The sequence below is a fragment of the Stegodyphus dumicola genome, chromosome 2 (assembly GCF_044657685.1).
Source record: "Stegodyphus dumicola isolate Sdum_Otavi_A_Nest chromosome 2, ASM4465768v1".
Taxonomy (NCBI): Eukaryota; Metazoa; Arthropoda; class Arachnida; order Araneae; family Eresidae; genus Stegodyphus; species Stegodyphus dumicola.
The window spans coordinates 102,282,970-102,305,770 of NC_140769.1; the positions used below are offsets into that span (position 1 = coordinate 102,282,970).

Consider the following 22,801-nt stretch of genomic DNA (forward strand, 5'->3'; position numbering starts at 1 on the left):
AACAAGAACCTTCCCTGAAGAATTATGATTATGTGAATTCTCAAACAAAAAGACTTTTGGATTGAAATGCTGAAAAATTCAATAGGACTCTAAAAATTAAAAATTTATTAAAAAAAATTGATATTTATAAATTATACTTTACAGGACAAAAATTTTATGATTTATGTTTTTTTTTTTTTACATTTGTAAGTGCTTTAACTCTTTCTCTTTAAAAAGGCTTCTCTGTCGCTACACCTTTTTCTTTTTGAAGAAAGAATATGTAAGGTAAAATTGTATGAATCAGAATTATAATATAACTATAAACATAAATTATTCCTCTCTATTCTAAAATCGTAATAACTTATCTGCATTGCGTCATTCAAATTAATCATGCGATCTTACGTAACCGTTAATACCAGATGCCTCTTGACAACCAATCACCGAATTGTAAACGAAAACTTTTCTCTTCGCGTGCTTCCATCTTTCATAACTAAGCACTTCAGCTTTTGCCCTCTACTCTGCTGAGATGTAATTTCGCTGGCTTGCTTTCCTTCTCAACAATATCAAAAATGTAAATCTGTTGTGGAAAGGCACGACTAAAGTGCAAAGTGATTGTGGCCACAAATATCAATTGGAAATAAAAATGGAATTAAAATCGCCTCGACTGCCAAGTTCTTTAAATACTACGCAATCAAATTCTTCTTCAGTATGAGTCTAATCACGTACCTACAGTGTTCCGTCTTTTCCTTGTGCTTTTAATATTACAATTAAGCCGGTAGGATTTGGAAATAAAAATGGAATTAAAATCGCCTCGACTGCCAAGTTCTTTAAATACTACGCAATCAAATTCTTCTTCAGTATGGGTCTAATCACGCATCTACAGTGTTCCGTCTTTTCCTTGTGCTTTTAATATTACATATATATATATATTCCTACGCTCATCTCAGAAAGCTACATAACCTATGGAGAAAACGATCTGCTTGACTACGTAAGAACTGCCAGTAAAGATGCAAAATAAAAGCAGCTCGTTAGTTAAAATTAACTAATTTTTCAGAGAGCTGTCATCTTCCTTGGGCATAAGTGTCGACCTGACATTTCGAGATTCACAAGCATCGCAGGATTCCCATCACTTTTTTACATCGACATGATCCTAGTAGAAACGTTAGGGGAATCAAGGAAGAAACGTTAGAAGAATAACGTTCTTGAACGTTAGGAGAACGTTCAAGAACGTTAGGGAGAATCTTCGTTACACCAAAATGATCCCCCCATAGGTATGCTGAACGCTAGTTCTGACAGAACACAAGTGTTTCGACATCTCGGTGAAATGAGAGGCAATTTGAAAATCTGTCCGTCGTCAGCTTTTCATTTGCGGTAATCTCAAAACGGGAAGAGATTCTCACAAAGAACAATATGTTTTCGTCGTCTGACTAATGGCTGCTATTTCTTCCTAACCGGTTTTTCATTCGTTGTTTAAATTAATTCTATTAACGGCCTGACTTCACAATCTTCCATTTGGGTTTTTGTAACTGGGCTTATAATTTGGGCTTTTTATACAGTTAAAGTTAAGAAACTTTTGAGGAATGACACTTTTGTGACACTGAAATTCCAATTGCTTTGCAAAATAAATAAATATTTGAGTTTAAGTTTTTGGTTTCAAAATCATCAGATTTCCTGGCTCATTCTTTAGAAACTGAAAACAAAATTTTATATTTACCATTCTTTAAAAGAGTCCTAAATTCATCATCGTTAAATCAATTTTCTTATTCATTTTGAGGTTTATTTTGCTTTTTATGTTTTATGATATGTTGGATAACAATTTGAGTGCGAATAAAAATGCAAAACTTTCTTTTTATTTTCTGGCAGATAAACTGGCTTAAATATCTCAATGGCTTATTGAATTATAACATCACTGAAGATAAAATGTTGCTTATTGGTGACATAATGTTCATTAAGAAATTTGGTAGTCTCATCAATAAAGAGCCAAAGAAGTAAGAAATATTCATATGGGGTATTACGTGACATCTATTGCTATTTCAAAACCGAATTCCTAAATTTTCAATGTAAATCACCGAAAAAACAGAGAAAGAGACCCTGGAAGGAAAGAGTTAAGAGAGAATATATCAGAATTGGCGTGGTTATATTAAAATTTGAATGTTTCTCATTTCTGATTCATCCAAATAAAATACGGTTGATCTTTTGGAGCAAAACACTGAAAATAGTAGTTTAAGTTTTAATTTAAAATTAAATTATTATTAATTATTCGTAATTATACTTCTAAAATAAATTTATATATGTTGTGACGTCGTGGATGCTTCAGTGGGAACGGAATCAACACTGCTAGTGGTGATGCATCACTTTTTATTCACACAACATAACACAGATACAACATTTAATTAATACATTTAGAAAACTATAGTAGATATCCGAGCTGGTGACACGATCAGAGACGTTAACGAAGATGGCACTCGTCATCACTCGACGAACAAAGTCTCCACACCTCAGCTCTCTGGCGGAGCTTCCCAAAAACTCTCTCTCACAGGCGTCTGACCAGAAGGCTCATCTCTTTACGCATGCCTATTACTCAGTTACGCCGATGCCATTCACAGTTCTTTAAAATAGGTGTTAAAAATGAATTATAGTCCGCGTAGTGTGCGGAATCTGCTAACGAAGTTCTCTCTAGTCGAGAGCATCATAGGTCTTTCTAGCAGAGAGTTCAGGAGCATTCTTTACAGACTAACTCCTTCCACCTCCAGATTTTGTTTTCCTCGGACACAGAGAAACAAAACTTTTTTTTTAAAGTTCCTGCAGGATAAAATACAAGTTCAGGCTGGCATTCGCTACACACAAACACCTTCCGCCTCCAGTTTTTGTTTCTCCGGTCACAGGAGAAGTAAACCTTCACAGTTCACAGTTTATGGTTTCAGTAGATTGTTCAACATTTTACCAGTTAATTTTAAACCACACTTTTACAAAGGCTCTCCACTCTTATAACCAGGCCATCATAAAAAAGACATATAAAAATACATATACAATATATGAAAAACGAACACTCAAATTTTTGTCTTTAAGAATAAAGCTAACAATTTACTATACACTATGAATCTTTTAAAAAATACAATATATATAATCAAATAACAAGAAAATTTAAAAGAAATTATAACTAGTCTATTTAACTGACATGTACAGAGTTTCTACTTAAGCAGTCTACATTTAAGTTGTCACTTCCCTTTTTATGATGTATCGTAAAATTATAAGATTGTAAGGCTAAGGCCCAGCGTAACAATCGACCATTTCTACCTGCATTATTTTTTAGCCATACTAGGGGATTATGGTCCGTTCGAATTGAAAATTTAGTCTGCCCATCTATATACACTTTCAGTTTTTTTATTCCATACAGAATTGCGGCACATTCCTTTTCAGTGGTGGAATACTTCCGCTCACTATCTGTAAATGTTTTACTGAGATACAATATGGGATGTTCTTTCCCTTTATCATCCTTCTGGGCTAAAACAACACCATATCCTTGATCTGATGCATTTGTCCGTAGTATAAATGGTTTAGAAAAATCGGGTGCATGTAGCACAGGCCTACTAGATAGCTTTTCTTTTAACGATTTGAATGATTCGTTACATTCATCATTCCGAACAATTTTACCCTTTTTGTTATTCCCTTTAACAAACCTGTCCAAGGTGCGGCTATAGCAGAAAATATAGGTATATATTGTCTGTAGTATCCAGCTAACCCTAAGAAAGCTCTAATCTCAGTTTTAGTTGTGGGAACAGGAAAATTTTGAACCGCTTCAATTTTTAGTTCTGCTGGAGAACGTTTTCCTCGACCTACTATGTGACCGAGATATTGCACTTCTTCTTGCACAAACTTGCACTTAGAGGGTTTAATAGTTAAATTGGCTTTTCTTATTCTTTCTAAAATTTCATGTAAATGTTGTAAATGTTCCTCCCACGTTTCAGAAAAAATAGCAATATCATCTAAATAAGGGGTAGCATATTTCTCACATCCGCACAATATTTCGCTCATAATTTTACTAAAATAATAAGGAGCATTTTTAAGCCCAAATGGCATGCGCAAAGGCCTATATACGCCAAAATTTGTAGCAAATGCAGCAATTTTCTGGGCTCTAGGGGTCAGCGGAATTTGCCAATAACCTTTAGTTAAGTCTATCAAGGTGATAAATTTGGCTGCTGCAACAGTTTCAACACGTTGCTCTATATTGGGGATTGGGTAGTACTCAGTACGCGTTATTTAGTTTAATTTTCTGTAATCAATACACGGCCTAGGATCCCTACCTGGTGCTTCAACAAAGATCATGGGTGAAGTATACTCAGAGGGTCCTGGTTCAATAATCTTGTATTTTAACATTTTTTCAATCTCGACATTAAGAATTTCGTTCTGTCGATTTGTCATTCTATAAGGTTTATGCTGTACGCGTTTGTCACTGATTAGTTCGATATCATGTTCGACTAAATTTGTTTTTCCTGGAATATTCGAAAATATAGCAGAAAACTTTACCAACAACTTTCCCAACTGCAGGATTTATTCATCACTAAGTCTTTCTTTAAGATTATCTTTTGCTATTATTTCATTAAAATCAAACACATTGGGGTCGGTTAACATATAAGGAAAATCCTCCTCTAATTCCGAGGGTTCAACTATCTCCTCGTTGTCAAGGTGCACCATGTTCAAAAGTTCAGGTCTCTTATGATAAGGTTTTAACATATTGATGTGATACACTTTATTCCCTTCCTGATTCCCTTCAAAACTAACCACATAGTTTGTTTCTGATAATCTTTTCTCTATTTTCCCCGGCCCTTTCCATTGAGGAGCGAGTTTATGGGTTTGGTTCAGTGCTAATACTAATACAGAATCTCCTTGCTGGAATTCCCTTTTCACGGCATTTTTGTCATACGATTTCTTTCTTTTGTCTCTCACCTCTTCCATTTTCTCTGTAGCTAATTCTCTGCTTTTGTTTAACCTATTGATTAATTCGAAAACATATTCTATTACGGTAGCTTCTTCTTCCTGAGGATCTAACCATTTTTCATACAATAATGCGATAGGTGTTCTGAGGTTGGTCCCGCACACTAATTCAGCTGGACTAAATCCAGTACTATCATGCGTTACTGTTCGCAGGGCAAAGAGAGCGGCAGGTAATTGTACTTCCCAATTTGGGACAGCTTCAATACATAATACCTTTAAGACCCTTTTTATTGACCTATGGAACCGTTCTACAGGATTGCTCTGGGGGTGGTAAACCGAACTTCTGGAAATTTTTCTACCAAACCTCTTCTAAAATTCAACGGTTAAGTGACTCATAAAAGATTTCCCTTGATCAGTTTGAACCTCCCTTGGAAAGCCCATCCGACTAAGTACCTGCAAGATTGCACTTATAACAGATTTCGAAGTTATATCCGGTACCGGGACGGCGTCAGGATATTTAGATGCTAAGCACATAACTGTAATAAGATATTTATTACCTTCAGTAGATGTAGGCATAGGCCCGCAAGCATATACATAAACCTAACTAAAGACTTCCGATATCACAGGTACTATTACCAACGGTGCTTTCTTTTTGTCACTTGCATTTCCTACACGTTGACAGGAGTCGCATGTTTTAACGAATTCCTCAATGTCTTTATAACAATTTGGCCAGAAAAAATGTTTTAGTAACCGGTCTTTCGTTTTCAGAACTCCTAAGTGACTTAAAGTTCCTTCATGACAAATTGCTTTAATTTGCTCTCTGAGGTTTTCTGGAACAACAATTAAATGTTCTTCTCCTCCTAACTTATTTACTTTCTTTTTTACTAAAACCCCATTTTTAATCCCATAACTTGTTTTACTTCTGCTTTTTACTAGTTCTAATAAAGGGGCAAGTTCTTTACATTTTTGTTGTTCATCAATAAAAGTACTTGAGTCTATTTGAATCGCAGGACTTGTTGGGACACAAAGGTCGACAGGAGGCAATATCTCTCTGTTTTCAGACATCTCATGAGCATCGTCCTCCTCTTCCAATTCTAACTCATTCTGCTCAGAATTTTGATTCGTCTCACATAAATTTTCCGCTTCCTTAAATTGTCGTGCTTGAGATCGAGTAACGACCGCATTAACATTCCCGACATACGACGAAAAAGTTTTCTCAGTCCCTCTGAGAAGAGCCGCTGTCTGGTTGCCTAGTATATATCGCCCTTGGTCTAAGTGGTCTCCTATAACAGCTGCTTGGGTGGTTACTGTACCCAAATCGCATTCAATATCTACTTCAGCAACAGGTAAACAAGTCATATTATCATCCAACAAATGTCGAACCCACACGTGTTCCCCCTTCATTCTATCTCTGTCTACATATTTCTGACAAATAATATCTACCGTTGCTCCCGTATCTCTTAGAATAGGTACTTCAAAATCATTTACTCTTCCATTTAATGTATAGGGATCTAACAGATTCTTCTCTGATCTCCCGCTTATCCGATACAAATCGGCCTTTGGGGTTTTAAAATTAGGGCACTGAGGATGTAAATGGTCAAAAGATCCACATTCATAGCACTGGAGTCTTTTTCTCCTATCAAAATTCGAGTCCGACTTTTTCCCAACATTGCGTGCATTATAATCTTTTTTAAATTGTGTGCCTTGAGGGTTTTTTTCTATTTTTGAAAACGTTACCAGTGGACTGAAAAACACCCATTTGTCTACCTGATATTTTCGTGTTCATTTCACCCAATTTCGTTTTCCCAAACATCGTCTTTTTCGCATCTTCAAATTCCTCTATTTTACCCACCAACTGTTTTGGTGAAGTGATCGTGGACCATTCATCTATAAAATGTTCCTTAAACTCATTAGGCGTGCGCCTTTTAATCTGATCTACCAACATTAAATCCTTGAGTTGCTCAAATGTTTCGATTTTTAATGCCTTGAGCCACCCATCTAAAAAGTCTTAATTTCGTGAGAAAAATCGTACCACGTAGCATCCGGATTTTTCTGAGTCTTAACAAGAAGTTGCCGAAACTTCTCCGCACTTAACTTAAATCTTTTAAGTAGTAATTCTTTAATATGTTGGAAATCTCTAGCCTGTTCTTCAGGCTCCCTAGCAATTATATTATTTACCTCAACCGGAAGGACACCAATGAGATATGACACCCATTGATCCGTGGGCAATTTTAAAACTTTAGCTTGCCTCTCAAAAAGTTATAAGAATAAACTGATATCATCAGTTTTTAAATTAAACTTGGGCATAAGTTTCTGAAAATTCTGATTAAATACCGTTTCACCTCCAGGTTTAGCATATTCAGTGTTCTGTTTTGCTTTAAGGCATTCTAGTTCTAACTGTTGCTTTTCAATTTCTTCATTTTGTTGTAGTATCTGAAATTCTCTCTCCCTAGCTTCCTGTTTTAACTGTAGTTCTTTCGTTCTTGTTTGCTTCTCTAAGTTTTCCTTTCCTATCCTATCAGTCATAATACTTTCTAACAAATTTTTAACAAATTCTTCCTCATAATTTTTACTATTCGTTATTAATTGTTTTAAATCTATCACTTTCATATCTTCTAAAGCTACTTCCCCAAGTTCTGAAGCGACAAGGAATAGATCCTTTTTTTAGCTTTCCCCAAAAATGCCATTTTCACAAAAGTAATTGCTCAAAACAAATCAGAACTCAAATAGTTATTCACAAATAATACACACATAAAAATATATCAGAGATATAAAAAACATTAACTTTTCTTCTTTCTTACAAAATTAAGCAAATGAAAATAAAAGATTAATTAAAGCATTAATCATTTTGAATTTATTTCCATTAAAACACAAAACGAATAAACATCCTTGCTGAATATTTCGTATAAAAAAAATAATAACAAATTCTTTTCATTTAGTACAGCCAGACAGAAAAAAAAGTGGAGTGGCGCCACCTTTAATTAACTATCGTTTTCATGACAGGTACTTCCGTTGGCAACCACATGGCTAACGCAAATACTACGTAAATCGATAGGTGCAGGTTTAAATCAGAACACTATTAGAACATTTCTTTACTGCTCAAAGTTTTAATTTTTATACAATGAAATGATAAAAATTTAACATTCTACTTATCAGAAAAAAACACATCATATTAAAATACAGCACTGGTGTGCTTTCATGAGAAAACCAAAGTAACAAGTTTTTAATACATTCAACAACTTATTTCTTTCACAAGAACTTAACATAAATTTTCTTCTAATGACTTACAAATGAAAATTGCAATATTGCACTGATGTGCTTTCACATATACACAAAATAAACAGTTCAGATTCTATCACACCAATTTATAGCTAAACTTTAAACATAAATACACTGATGTGCTATTTATTTACGGGAATGGATTTTTCCCATTATCATACAAAAGAAAAATATCTCGTTAGATATATAAATGCAACACTTTGATTGTTTTCAAAAACCTCTTATGCACTGACATGCTATAAAATGCACAGATGTGCTACGAATTCATGGGAAAATGTTTTCCCGAATATACCACAAAAGGAAAATATCTTGTTAGATACATAAACTCGTATGCACTGACGAGCTACTTCTGTTTTAGGAATTTATTTCCCGAATAAGTAATAAATAACTACATTATACTCTTCAGGCCTGGAAATGAATATTCTGGAGAACACATACCTGGTCTCTTGTCACACAAATCTCGTTGGAACGTCCAGTTTTTATTTATTTTTCGTCTGTGACGTCGTGGATGTTTCAGTGGAAACGGAATCAACACTGCTAGTGGTGATGCATCACTTTAATTACAGCACATATCACAGATACAACATTTAATTAATAAATTTAGAAAACGGGAGTACATATCCGAGTTTGTGACACGATCAGAGACGTTAACGAAGATATCACTCGTCATCACTCGACAAATTTAGTCTCCACACCTCAACTCACTGGCGGAGCTTCCCAAACTCCTCTGACAGACATAATAAATTTATATATGACATAATAAATCTGACATAATGAATTTATATATGTTGTGACGTCGTGGATGCTTCAGTGGGAACGGAATCAACACTGCTAGTGGTGATGCATCACTTTTTATTCACACAACATAACACAGATACAACATTTAATTAATACATTTAGAAAACTATAGTAGATATCCGAGCTGGTGACACGATCAGAGACGTTAACGAAGATGGCACTCGTCATCACTCGACGAACAAAGTCTCCACACCTCACCTCTCTGGCGGAGCTTCCCAAAAACTCTCTCTCACAGGCGTCTGACCAGAAGGCTGATCTCTTTACGCATGCGTATTACTCAGTTACGTCGTTGCCATTCACAGTTCTTTAAAATAGGTGTTAAAAATGAATTATAGTCCGCGTAGTGTGAGGAATCTGCTAACGAAGTTCTCTCTAGTCGAGAGCATCATAGGTCTTTCTAGCAGAGAGTTCAGGAGCATTCTTTACATTGTGTATAATAAATTAATTAGTAATAATCAAAAATATTATAAATAATTTATAATTATAACTAATTATGTAAAATTATAATATAAATTTTTTAAACAAATTCTATTAAGTGATAAAAACATAGAAATATATAGCAATTATTGTTAGCTTTAATTTTGAAGAAACGTTTTTTACGATATAAAATAATCATTAAAATGAAAAAAGAAACTTTCTTAAAAACAGAATGTTAAACCATAATTTTTTACTTTCCTTCTGAAATAAGAATTTCTTTGTTATTAATTAAAATCTTTTAATGTATTATAATTTAAAAATTTTGTAATTAAGAAAATTTTTCTCCATTTCTGTTTTTGGTATCAAAGCAAATAGAAATAACAAAAAGTCTCGGTTTTAAAGTCACTGCAGCTTCACTTTAACAAATTTGTACGGCAAAGTAAAAAGAACTGAAATCTGAACTGAATGTTTACATAAGGAAATCATAGTAATTTATGATGAAATTTATGAATAATCTTAATTAATGGGAAACTTTTTAAATTTGATTTTTCCTTTAATTTGAGACAGTGATCTGCAATTCCTTCGTTGATTGTCAGCTCACAACGCTTTCCTTTAACGTAAACTAATTAGCATTATCCTCATCTTTAATGTGCTGCTAGTTCATCAAGAATACGGATAACTTAAGTCTGTAGTGTTAATTTTCCTATTTTATTTTGTGATCTCAAATACTGTACATAACAGGAAACTATACTAAATAAATTACAGTTGAAAACAAAATTTAGGTAAACTTAAACGCAATACGCTAAATAAATGGCAATTAATTTCTATACACACAACTTATTAAGAACATGCAGTGAAACCACGAGGTTCACTCTACATTCTTTCAGGTAATATTAAAAAAATTTTATGAATGTACTTTATAAGGTAATGGTAAAGCAATATAAGTTATTTCAAGATATTTTTATATTTATATCAAATTATTCTTATGCAAACAGTTTTTCAGATAAAAGAATACCTAGACCCTATGTATATAGCATCAATAAGGAGTTCAAAATACCGTGTGTGTGGCAAGTAAAATAGTGTGGCAAGAGACCACAAAGCACAATCTTAATTTCTATTAAATCTTATTTAACAGACTTATACTTGTTTTAAATGATATTTAAAACAATATTTAATACTTAAATGAAAATATAAAATTTAATATTTAATTGAATTTTAATATTTAAATAAAATTAAATTTAATATTAAAATTGATTGAAATTTATGTAAATAAAGCAAATAACGTGTTTTCAAGTGTTTAGTTTTATACATGTGTATAATAAATATTTTAGAAAGTGCATAGTGAGTACAGAACAGAAGTTATCTGAGAAAAAAATGTAACTTTTATGACCTATTTTATCAAATAAACTAAATTTTCATGTACCAAAATTTATAAATTAAATTTTTACATAATATATGCTTAGCCCAAATAAAAGTTTATGCAAAAAAATTTGCTCATTATCATCTTCTTCACAATTCTCATTGTATTCTTAATTCTGACCTTCTACAGATGAAAGTACAAATAAATCTAAAGCTTCTTTTGACAAATTTTTGAACTTGAATTTACAAGATTGCTAGTTATAAAGGGTCTGAGCTCAATAAAAGCAAGTTAGAAACATATTAATTGCATTGATCTTGACAACAATTTTTTGAATTGTATTCGCTGTATATTTAAAAATATTTTTTCGGATTTCTCGAGTTTCTCTGTTAATTTTTTATTTGACACAAATATGGCTTCACACTATATCTAGCAATACGAAGAACATCTTCTTTGAAAAATTAACTATGTGATCTCTTGAAATAACTTTAAAATTAACTGCACTTTCTAATCAAATCTACATCTACTTTTGTGAATGGCAACGAGAACTTAAGGTTAGATGGAAAAAGTGAGAGGAAGCAAAGAAGGAAAATGCTTGCCGTAATTCTGTCATTTCAGTTGTTAAAAGCCGCTTAAGATTGCTTGAGATGAATGCTTATAATATAATTATAACTTCTGAATGAGGTTTTCGTTTTGCTTATTTGTTTCTTTGCCGCCTCCTTTGCTTTGCCACATTTTTATTGGAAACTTGTAAGCTAAATTTAGCAGATATTTGGAGAAATGTATCCATTCATGTTGTAGGATTTTTTTTTCAAATTTTGTTTCGCTTTTTACACTAACTTTGTAGAGACATTAGGATTTTTTGGAAGCCAGAGAGATCAAAAATAGGCAACCGCCTTCGCCGGGAATCGAACCACGGACCTTTGAAATACCGGCCCAGCGTGCTACCGTTACACCACGAAGTCACGCTAGGGAAGTGGGAGAAATACCTTATATACTCCCCTTTTTAAAGGGCGACTAAAGTTTTAGGGGACCTAGTTGCAAAATTCTGGGTGCGGAGAATCATCATCCACAACCCTTTTAGTTCGGGCGCCACTTGTAGAGACATTAGGATTTTTTTTGGAAGCCAGAGAGATCAAAAATAGGCAACCGCCTTCGCCGGGAATCGAACCACGGACCTCTGGAATACCGGCCCAGCGTGCTACCGTTACACCACGAAGTCACGCTAGGGAAGTGGGAGAAATACCTTATATACTCCCCTTTTTAAAGGGCGACTAAAGTTTTAGGGGACCTAGTTGCAAAATTCTGGGTGCGGAGAATCATCATCCACAACCCTTTTAGTTCGGGCGCCACTTGTAGAGACATTAGGATTTTTTTTGGAAGCCAGAGAGATCAAAAATAGGCAACCGCCTTCGCCGGGAATCGAACCACGGACCTCTGGAATACCGGCCCAGCGTGCTACCGTTACACCACGAAGGCACGCTAGGGAAGTAGGAGAAATACCTTATAACTGGATCTATAATAAGACTGTCTAACGATTTACTACCTCACAATTAAAATAACTATAAGTCAGAAGAATGTGCAAACAAATCTTTTTATTTAAAACTATGAAATTAACAAATGTACGACTTTTGCTTACGCAGTAATTTCCGTCACTTGCAAGTTTGAACTAACTTATAACTTATAACTTATAACTTATAACTCGTCATCACTCGACAAATTTAGTCTCCACACCTCAACTCGCTGGCGGAGCTTCCCAAACTCCTCTGACAGACATAATAAATTTATATATGACATAATAAATCTGACATAATAAATTTATATATGTTGTGACGTCGTGGATGCTTCAGTGGGAACGGAATCAACACTGCTAGTGGTGATGCATCACTTTTTATTCACACAACATAACACAGATACAACATTTAATTAATACATTTAGAAAACTATAGTAGATATCCGAGCTGGTGACACGATCAGAGACGTTAACGAAGATGGCACTCGTCATCACTCGACGAACAAAGTCTCCACACCTCACCTCTCTGGCGGAGCTTCCCAAAAACTCTCTCTCACAGGCGTCTGACCAGAAGGCTGATCTCTTTACGCATGCGTATTACTCAGTTACGTCTTTGCCATTCACAGTTCTTTAAAATAGGTGTTAAAAATGAATTATAGTCCGCGTAGTGTGAGGAATCTGCTAACGAAGTTCTCTCTAGTCGAGAGCATCATAGGTCTTTCTAGCAGAGAGTTCAGGAGCATTCTTTACATTGTGTATAATAAATTAATTAGTAATAATCAAAAATATTATAAATAATTTATAATTATAACTAATTATGTAAAATTATAATATAAATTTTTTAAACAAATTCTATTAAGTGATAAAAACATAGAAATATATAGCAATTATTGTTAGCTTTAATTTTGAAGAAACGTTTTTTACGATATAAAATAATCATTAAAATGAAAAAAGAAACTTTCTTAAAAACAGAATGTTAAACCATAATTTTTTACTTTCCTTCTGAAATAAGAATTTCTTTGTTATTAATTAAAATCTTTTAATGTATTATAATTTAAAAATTTTGTAATTAAGAAAATTTTTCTCCATTTCTGTTTTTGGTATCAAAGCAAATAGAAATAACAAAAAGTCTCGGTTTTAAAGTCACTGCAGCTTCATATTTCACTTTAACAAATTTGTACGGCAAAGTAAAAAGAACTGAAATCTGAACTGAATGTTTACATAAGGAAATCATAGTAATTTATGATGAAATTTATGAATAATCTTAATTAATGGGAAACTTTTTAAATTTGATGTTTCCTTTAATTTGAGACAGTGAACTGCAATTCCTCCGTTGATTGTCAGCTCACAACGCTTTCCTTTAACGTAAATTAATTAGCATTATCCTCATCTTTAATGTGCTGCTAGTTCATCAAGAATATGGATAACTTAAGTCTGTAGTGTTAATTTTCCTATTTTATTTTATGATCTCAAATACTGTACATAACAGGAAACTATACTAAATAAATTACAGTTGAAAACAAAATTTAGGTAAACTTAAACGCAATACGCTAAATAAATGGCAATTAATTTCTATACACACAATTTATTAAGAACATGCAGTGAAACCACGAGGTTCACTCTACATTCTTTCAGGTAATATTAAAAAAATTTTATGAATGTACTTTATAAGGTAATGGTAAAGCAATATAAGTTATTTCAAGATATTATTATATTTATATCAAATTATTCTTATGCAAACAGTTTTTCAGATAAAAGAATACCTAGACCCTATGTATATAGCATCAATAAGGAGTTCAAAATACCGCAAAGTGTGGCAAGAGACCACAAAGCACAATCTTAATTTCTATTAAATCTTATTTAACAGACTTATAATTGTTTTAAATGATATTTAAAACAATATTTAATACTTAAATGAAAATATAAAATTTAATATTTAATTGAATTTTAATATTTAAATAAAATTAAATTTAATATTAAAATTGATTGAAATTTATGTAAATAAAGCAAATAACGTGTTTTCAAGTGTTTAGTTTTATACATGTGTATAATAAATATTTTAGAAAGTGCATAGTGAGTACAGAACAGAAGTTATCTGAGAAAAAAATGTAACTTTTATGACCTATTTTATCAAATAAACTAAATTTTCATGTACCAAAATTTATAAATTAAGAAGAAGATGATAATGAGCAAATTTTTTTGCATAAACTTTTATTTGGGCTAAGCATATATTATGTAAAAATTTAATTTATAAATACCAAAATTTATAAATTAAGAAGAAGATGATAATGAGCAAATTTTTTTGCATAAACTTTTATTTGGGCTAAGCATATATTATGTAAAAATTTAATTTATAAATTTTGGTACATGAAAATTTAGTTTATTTGATAAAATAGGTCATAAAAGTTACATTTTTTAACAGAAATAGCGTCAACAACGGAACAACGGGCAGCGTTGCTGTTAGGGCTCTCTCTTTAATGCTCAAGAACTCTCTTCTTAGATACACATAACTGATTTGCATCCTGTTAACGATTGAGGAAAAGTAAAGGCATTGGTGCAAATAGAATAATAAGGATAATTAATAATAAGGATAAATGAATTATAATAATGATTAATTAATAATAATGATTAATAAATTATAATAATGATTAATTAATAATAAGGATTAATAAATTAATAATAAGAATTAATTAGCATAAACCTTGCAATGTAATGTTGATATTCCAAATTGTAAGTTTTAATTGTTTATTACTTTACTGATCATTCTGTCAATAGAAGTAAACTCTTTTATCTTCTCACCACAAATAATAGCATTGCTGTGTTAATTATTCTGTAAAAAGCTACTGTCATGCGTCATTCTTGTTTTGATATTAAAAATGCATAGCATTTAAATGAACTGAAGTCTGCATCCAATTACGATATATTTTCAATTATATATCTTCTGAGCTTCCTACATGCAACCAGTTAGACTTGAATCCAGACTTTAGGTAGGATATTTGCCAGACTTTAGATAGGATAATTTTCAGTTGTGTTCCTCTAGAGGCTCCTGAAAACATGCAGTAGTGTTTTTGATGTATTCATAAAAGAAATTAAATGTTCTTTAGACTTATTCTGAATAGACCTTAGGATGTTTAAATGTTAAAAATTTGAGTCATAATAAGTATTGAAATGCACATGTTGTCAAACATACAACTATTGCAAGAAAATCATATTCCTTTGCAGAAAGATCATTTTAAAAGAAATCGGAAAAAACTAAAATTTGATCTGGTTCTGTAATGAATATTTATTATCATCTTGCAAACAGAAATGCTCAATCTGAATCTGCACTAAATTATAAGTTTCGATTCATTTTTATTCTAATTTTTTATGAAGAACATTCTACAACTGTAAATTTTAACAGATGAATGTTTTACCTTTATTTACAAAATGTTAAATATGTACAAAACATATCATATTTCCAAGAGAACTAGCCAAATTAGTTAAAATGAAAGAAATATAAACTATATCAAATATTATTCGTCAAAATATTCGGGTAGGAAATCCTGCTTATCATTCCCCTTAAATTCTGGTTAAGGAATGAGAGGGGTTTGCGTTATGGGATTTAAAACATTCTCTTTCTTATGTTTCGAAGTATTGATTACACGAAAGTAGCAACAGATGTCTTTCTAGAATTTCAGATTTCGATTAAAGACCTAACTTTAACGTATCTTGCAGAGTACGCTCCGTTCTGAATGCATTTTTGCGATAAAATACCCTAAAAAAATAATTATAAGCAGCGAAGTTACTACAATTAAGTTTCGCCTATAAGGCTACTAGAAATCACCACATGCATTTTTCTCTTTTAAGACTATTAGAAATCTGCACTTGAACTATGTATACCTGTACTAAATGTTATCAGAGAGAGCCTGAACATATACATTAATCGAGAAGTACATGATCAATGATAAAAATGATATTTTTTCTTTATTCTTAACCTTGCCGCAGGTCAAAGAAAACAAAAACAACAACAACAACAACAAAAAAGACTTAAGGGTTATACAAATCGAAAAGACATGGGGCTCGCGGGCCTCCAGTTTCCCCACTGATAAATTATCATTTAGAATTCAAATAAAATTTCTAGAAATTATATTTCTGCTTATGAATTTTTCATTTAATTAATAATGACGAAGCCCTGAAGGGTTGTCTGTCTCCTGAAAGAAGTGAGAGCTTTCCAGAACATTTGAAGGGAAATTGGCTTGTTCTGTTTGTTAACGATGGAAGAAACCAAGGAAACTCAATTATATTTGTTAAAATGAAATTAGGATCGAAGTGGTAATATTCAGCTATCTTATTTACTGGACCATTTAAGGATTTCAAAAAAATGATATGAACTGAAATTTATAAAATTTAACCAAGAATAAAATCTATTCAGTTCACTAGTACCTCATTTTTGGTTTTTAGTGTTTGTTAATATTCATTTACCAGAGCAACAGCAATTGCACAATAAGGAGTATTCTGATCTCGCTGACAATACGAACGCTAATTCGTTTGCACTGCCAACATTTATTCCGAACATTTGTTCTATAAGCTAAAATTTGCTAAAAATACTCATTGCCGCAAAACGTGTTTAATTTTCTACAAAATGGCGTAGAGAGCAGCATTACCAATTAGTCATCCTTATTAAGCGTGTGTTGGACATTCGTTGCTGGCTAGGTGATAAATGATTTTTCAGAAGCTGTGCCTTTAAGGTTTACAGTAATTAAGTTAAAATACAGTCAAAATACCCATCGCCAAACTATATGTTAAGAACGAATACTGCTATGTAGTATCGTGCAAACCATTACAGAGTAGCAATTATGCCATTAGCTTTAAAAAGAACATCACGTAGAGCATATTTATTACTTAGTTAAATGAAGAATGTTTGCTTTTATTAAAATATACATCCAATTGTTTTAGTTTCTGCTTAGAATTGTAATACGTATGACATATTTTTGCCCATTTGAAACTTACAAATGCATATATCTGCATGATTATAGTAGTCATAATTTAAATTTGTTAATCATTAAATTTTACGTAAAAATTTGTATTAGAAATAATTCAAAATGCTTGGATATTGTTATCAAATTTCTCGCTAATCTTACTTTTTGCCATTCTTGTAAGCCTTGAACTACTTATTTATTTTCTTGTTTTTCATTTGACTCTCAAACTGTAAATACGTAAGGACACGTAAAAGGGGAAAAAAGCAAAGTTAGATCATGATGTTTCCTTTGGTTTGGTAATTTGTTTTCTTTTTTTCTCCAGAGTGGTGGCCAATTACATGATGTGGAAAGTTGTACAAGAATCTTTGCCGTTATTATCGAAGAACTGGAGAACTCTTCCAAAGAGGTCGGTGAGAGAACCAGTAGTCCCAGAAGAGCCTCGATGGAAATATTGCCTGCCTTCGATTAGGAATAACTTGGGAATAGCCATTGATGTCTATTATGCTGAGCACTATTTAAACCTAGATAACAAGGATTATGTAAGTGCTAAAACCGTTTGCCCGATACTGCATATACATAGCTTGTAACCAATCCTGCTTATTATTATATCTGTGCACTTCCTTGCCTTGGCTGATTCCAAACTCAGTACACATGACTCATTAATTTATTTTGTTTGCTGAATAAAGTGCATAAAGCATTTTTAATTCATGAGTATCATACAAAATGCTCCAGCACACTAGTTGAGAATATTGGCAGCTTCTGTTTGTATGAAGCATAAAACGTCACATTATTCTAAAGACCAATTAAATTACAGCTTATATAATCAGAAAATTAATAAAATTTAGAGATTGTAACTGTATCGCATTTGTTATAATCCAAAGTTAGCTTGTATTAAAAAAGATAACTATATAGAATTTAAATAAATATTAATTATGCCCTCCTCTTAAATTTCTTTCACTACAGAATATATATAAAACATAACATTAAATCTTATTATTAAAAGATAGCTTATTAGAATATTCAGTTTTAATAAATCATTTAATAAAATAATTTTATGCTTTCAACTCCAACAGAAAATATACCTATACAAATATTATATTTACAAATTTATCAAAAATAATGAAAGTATCCTTCAGTATCCTTTGCCTAATTCAGTTATATATATATATATATATATTGTTTCATTACTAGAAAAGAAGTAGAGAAATGTTTGATTTTGGATATTGTTATTGAATTTCTGTCCGTTGAATTCAAGCTGATTTCACTCAGCTTGTTTCTTTAAAAGATTACTTTCGCTCTTGTTATTTTAGGTGGTAATTTATAGGTAAATTGCAGAAAATAAACAAAATCTTTTTTAATTAAAATTTGAAACTATGCATTACGAGTGATTTCTTGTTATATTAAATATGAACGAGTTAAATGTACCTTCAGGGCTATCAAATTAATGGTTTAACTATTAAATTTATCTTCATGGATATCAAATTAACGGTTTAATATAAAGTTAAATGATTTTGCTTTTTCGTGTCTAGTCAACTGACAGTTCGCCTACTGCAAAGGCCATTTCTGCTACTATAGTTCAGTAGTCGGTATTAACACGTTTGTTGAGCAAACGTGCCTTTCCCTGGAATTTTATAAGAAATAAATTTACCAGTATTTTCATGTCAAGCATCACATGAAAACGTCAAGAAATGGAGTACCATTCTATTCCACGCTGCAAAAAATAAAGACTATAGCAATTATACTAATTAGCACATGTAGTTTTGCTAAAGGTACAGCTAATTTAATTTTCTATCTTTCTGAAGTCCTTATTGCACTTTTTTATTACTGGTATCATATTACCCGAGCAATGTTCTCAATGTTTGCAATACGGGACATTTACGACAATATATATTGCTTAGATGCAAATAGAAGAATTTCTGTTACATTTGAAGATATTTTTGAAGATTGCATAAAGAATTCTTGAAATCTGCCATCTAGGATCAAAATTTGAGCTATTTTTAATTGCAGAAATCTTTTCCCCATAGTCCATATCACGTATATACCAAGTTTCATCAAAATTCGATAGGCAGAACGGGTTCTGCAGGAATCTGAATAGAGTCACTTTAATTATAACCACCCTGTATTTTCTAGCCATTTGGTCTACGATGTCAGTGGTAAGCATGATGGAATAGTGAAATCTTATGCTTTTAAGATTTTCCCAGATATTTAGAGCACTTTCTGTTACAGAATGCAAAATGCTAAAGAGAAGAATATGTTTGTACATTTTATCATTTTGTATATTACCAAAATTGTTCTTCTGATACGTGTTGTTGAATAAAGTTTAGTATATCAGTTTCCTTAACGGGTATAGGTCTTCCCTTCTTGCTCTGTTTGTTATTCCGATAACTTTTTTCTGTGAATAGATGTCACGCAAAACTGTATTACTTTTTAAATGACTGCAATGTCACAGTGCTTATATTTTACAGAATTGCTTCAGTAAACTAGTATATATATTTAAAGTAACTATCTTACACTGCAGAGCTTTAATATATTTAAATAATTGCATTAAGCATTTCGGTATCGCAGTCGCTCCCCTAACCGCATTACCGTCTGAGCGACGTTATTTCAATATAAATATTTAAAAATGTGAAAAAGCTTTTAAATGTTATATTTCGCTCTATGTTGACGAAGAGCCTCACTAAACAAAGAAAAACATTTTCACCTACATCTAGGTCTATTAATGTGGGATTATTGCTACCAAATATAGAAACTAATTTCTTTAGCCAAACCACCTTTTATGCCATATTTCTCTGATTTGCTTAGTGTATAATACAAAATCGGGAGACATGTGTTCTAAGGATATATTCTGAGGATGTATTAGTCCATCAATGACCCTTCTATTCTGGCTTTTACATATGAAACAGCTTTCTACAAATGGGCTCTTGAAAATGAGAGAAAATTTGTCATTTTTCAATCTTTCCTAGCTTTTGCTATAGCAATATGTAGAGTGAATCTATGTATATTCATATTATGCAACATACGTATATTATGTTATAAAAATATTTATATTTTATTAAATATGTATATTATATAAAATAGCGTAACCTACTATATAAAACAGCTACAATGAATCGGGCCTGTGTTATTTATTCCTTTGAAATCTTTGGACTTATTCTACATCAGTTATAAATAAGAGATTCTTCATATCTGACGCCTTTATTAAGTCATTTTCTATTTTTTCGAACACACCATCAGACCCAAACTAGAGGTCATGACGCACAGGAACGATCAAAGTTTAGGTTAGGTTACTTGATGAAGGGAAAGCAACTGGAGAGCTGTGTGCGTGTGGAGAGGGATGCCTCTTTGTGGAGGACGCTTTAAAAGAAACTGGCTCGTATGGGGTTATACATGAGGAAAACCACGGAAACTAACCATGCAGCCCACCCGTTCACCGGCATTCGATCTCAGGTCGAAGAATGAGTATTCAGCGACTTTATCGTTCCGTCGTTGGTGGTGTGACGATACAGCTACTAGCATCCCCGCGGGCAGAGGTGCTGAATTATAACTTCCTGTTTGTTCGCGGACGAAATGGACCATACCTGAAAATGCAGGACTGCAAATAAAATCCCCTGGGAGTTTCCGGACACAAGGAACTAATTATGTTTCTCTTCGCATATAACAAAACGAGTGAAATCTTTGTGTAAGAGATCTTCATGTGATTTTGAGGTGACAGGACGCATCTTTTACGTTCTAAACCACGCCAGTGGTTTCGGTAGAACAATAGTTTTTTTTTATGCTGTAACTACAGTAAAAAGCACGCTTTTTTGCGTCCAATCTGCGTTAGCGGATATTGTATGATTTAGGGCTGTAATGATCAGTTATTTTTATGTTTTAATCAAGAAATCTATTTTAGTTTATCAAATAAATAATTTAAAAGACAACCTGTCTTTCTTTCACCCGACACGGGTGTACTGACGTTACAGCTATAATAAATGGTGGCAGCGGTGAGATGAGAAAATCCATGCAGAAATTACAGACCGTCAGGCTCTAAAAATTCATCTCAAGATTGTAGGACAGTCATTGTCCGGATATCAACAGTGTTTTGCAGATATTACAGACCGTCAGGTTCTGAAGTGCAGCACGAAAAGTTACGAACATCAGTTCGAAAAAGTGATTACAGCTCTCCGAAGCGACGAGATGAGAAAATCCATGCAGAAATTACAAACCGTCAGGCTCTAAAATTTCATCTCAAGATTGTTAGACAGTCATTGTCCGGATATCAACAGTGTTTTGCAGATATTACAGACCGTCAGGTTCTGAAGTGCAGCACGAAAAGTTACGAACATCAGTTCGAAAAAGTGATTCTCTCCGAAGCGACGAGATAAGAAAATCCATGCAGAGATTGCAGACCGTCCGAGTCTGAAATTCATCTCGACTTTGTAGGACAGCCATTGTCCGAACATCATCAAGTGTTTGTAGATAGTACAGACCGCCAGGCTCTGAAGTGCAGAACGAATTTACGAACATCCGTTCGAAAAGTGATTTACAGCTCTTCGAAGTGGGGAATAGAATCCACGAAGAAGTTACGGACATCAGTCCAGAAAAAGAGGAACGACAGTCTCCGGAAATAAGCTCATCTTTAAGCGCGGTGATAAAGGTGTTACTTGTGCGATCATCTTTGTGTTCGAGAAATTTACCGCAGTGAGCGTGTGGGACAATCATTGTCCGAAGATCATCAGATCATTGTGATGTGTAGGGTATTGAAAAAGTGATATGTGGGTGATCACCCTTGTGATCGAGAAAATTTAGATCATCAGATCTTGTGTGTGTGCGTTATAGGTGCCTGGATCATCAGTGTCCATAAAATCTTAAATTGAAGTCTCCAATCCAGACGGGTAAGTACCTTGGATTTTTATATTGAGGCAGTAAAGTAATTTAATTTATCTCTGTAAATCAGTATGTAAGTTCACATAACTGTTTTAAGTCAACTTGTTCCTGTAAAGCTTAAAGAAATGTGCTTTTTGGTTTTTATGTTACAATAAGAAAGTATAAAATTTAGAATTTAAACCTGTGTTAATAGATTTTTTTTTAATATCTGAAATGTTAATGTGTTGTGCTTAAATTAAACTTATATATTGGATTGTGTAAAGGAGTAGAATTACTGTAACTTGAAGGTTTTAATGTTAGGTGGCATTCTGACATATCATTTCTAAGACGTTTTGAATGTTATAAATATTAGAATTTCAGTTGTGTCAAACTTTTATTTGTGTAAGAACTGAGAATTTTTTTTTCCTATTGAAGGAGTAAAAGGTGAATGATAAAACCCCCAGTATCTTTCCTTTTAACTGTTGTCATATTAATGTTAATTACTAGCATATGGATAGGTATTGTGTAATTTATTGTATTTCTGAATGCATATTTTAACATATCCCAAATTTTGAGGAAAGTATATTGTATTATCATAAGCAAGTGTGTTTTACGCAACTGAATTTAAAGCTTTTCAGAGGATAATATTATTTGTAGTTTCATACGTCCTCAAGTAGACAATTTTTGTTTTTATTTTTGAATGCATAATGTGCATATTAT

General features: G+C 32.6%; 1 protein-coding gene across 1 annotated transcript in view; it reads left to right on the forward strand.

The window, feature by feature from the left end:
- Positions 1-22,801, forward strand: part of LOC118205639 (neprilysin-2-like) — a 161,792-nt gene that overhangs the window by 73,473 nt on the left and 65,518 nt on the right. The window contains exons 9-10 of the mRNA XM_085810971.1: positions 1,843-1,967; positions 17,559-17,775. Coding sequence (XP_085667097.1) covers positions 1,843-1,967; positions 17,559-17,775 — 342 coding nt within the window. The remainder of the gene's footprint in view (positions 1-1,842; positions 1,968-17,558; positions 17,776-22,801) is intronic.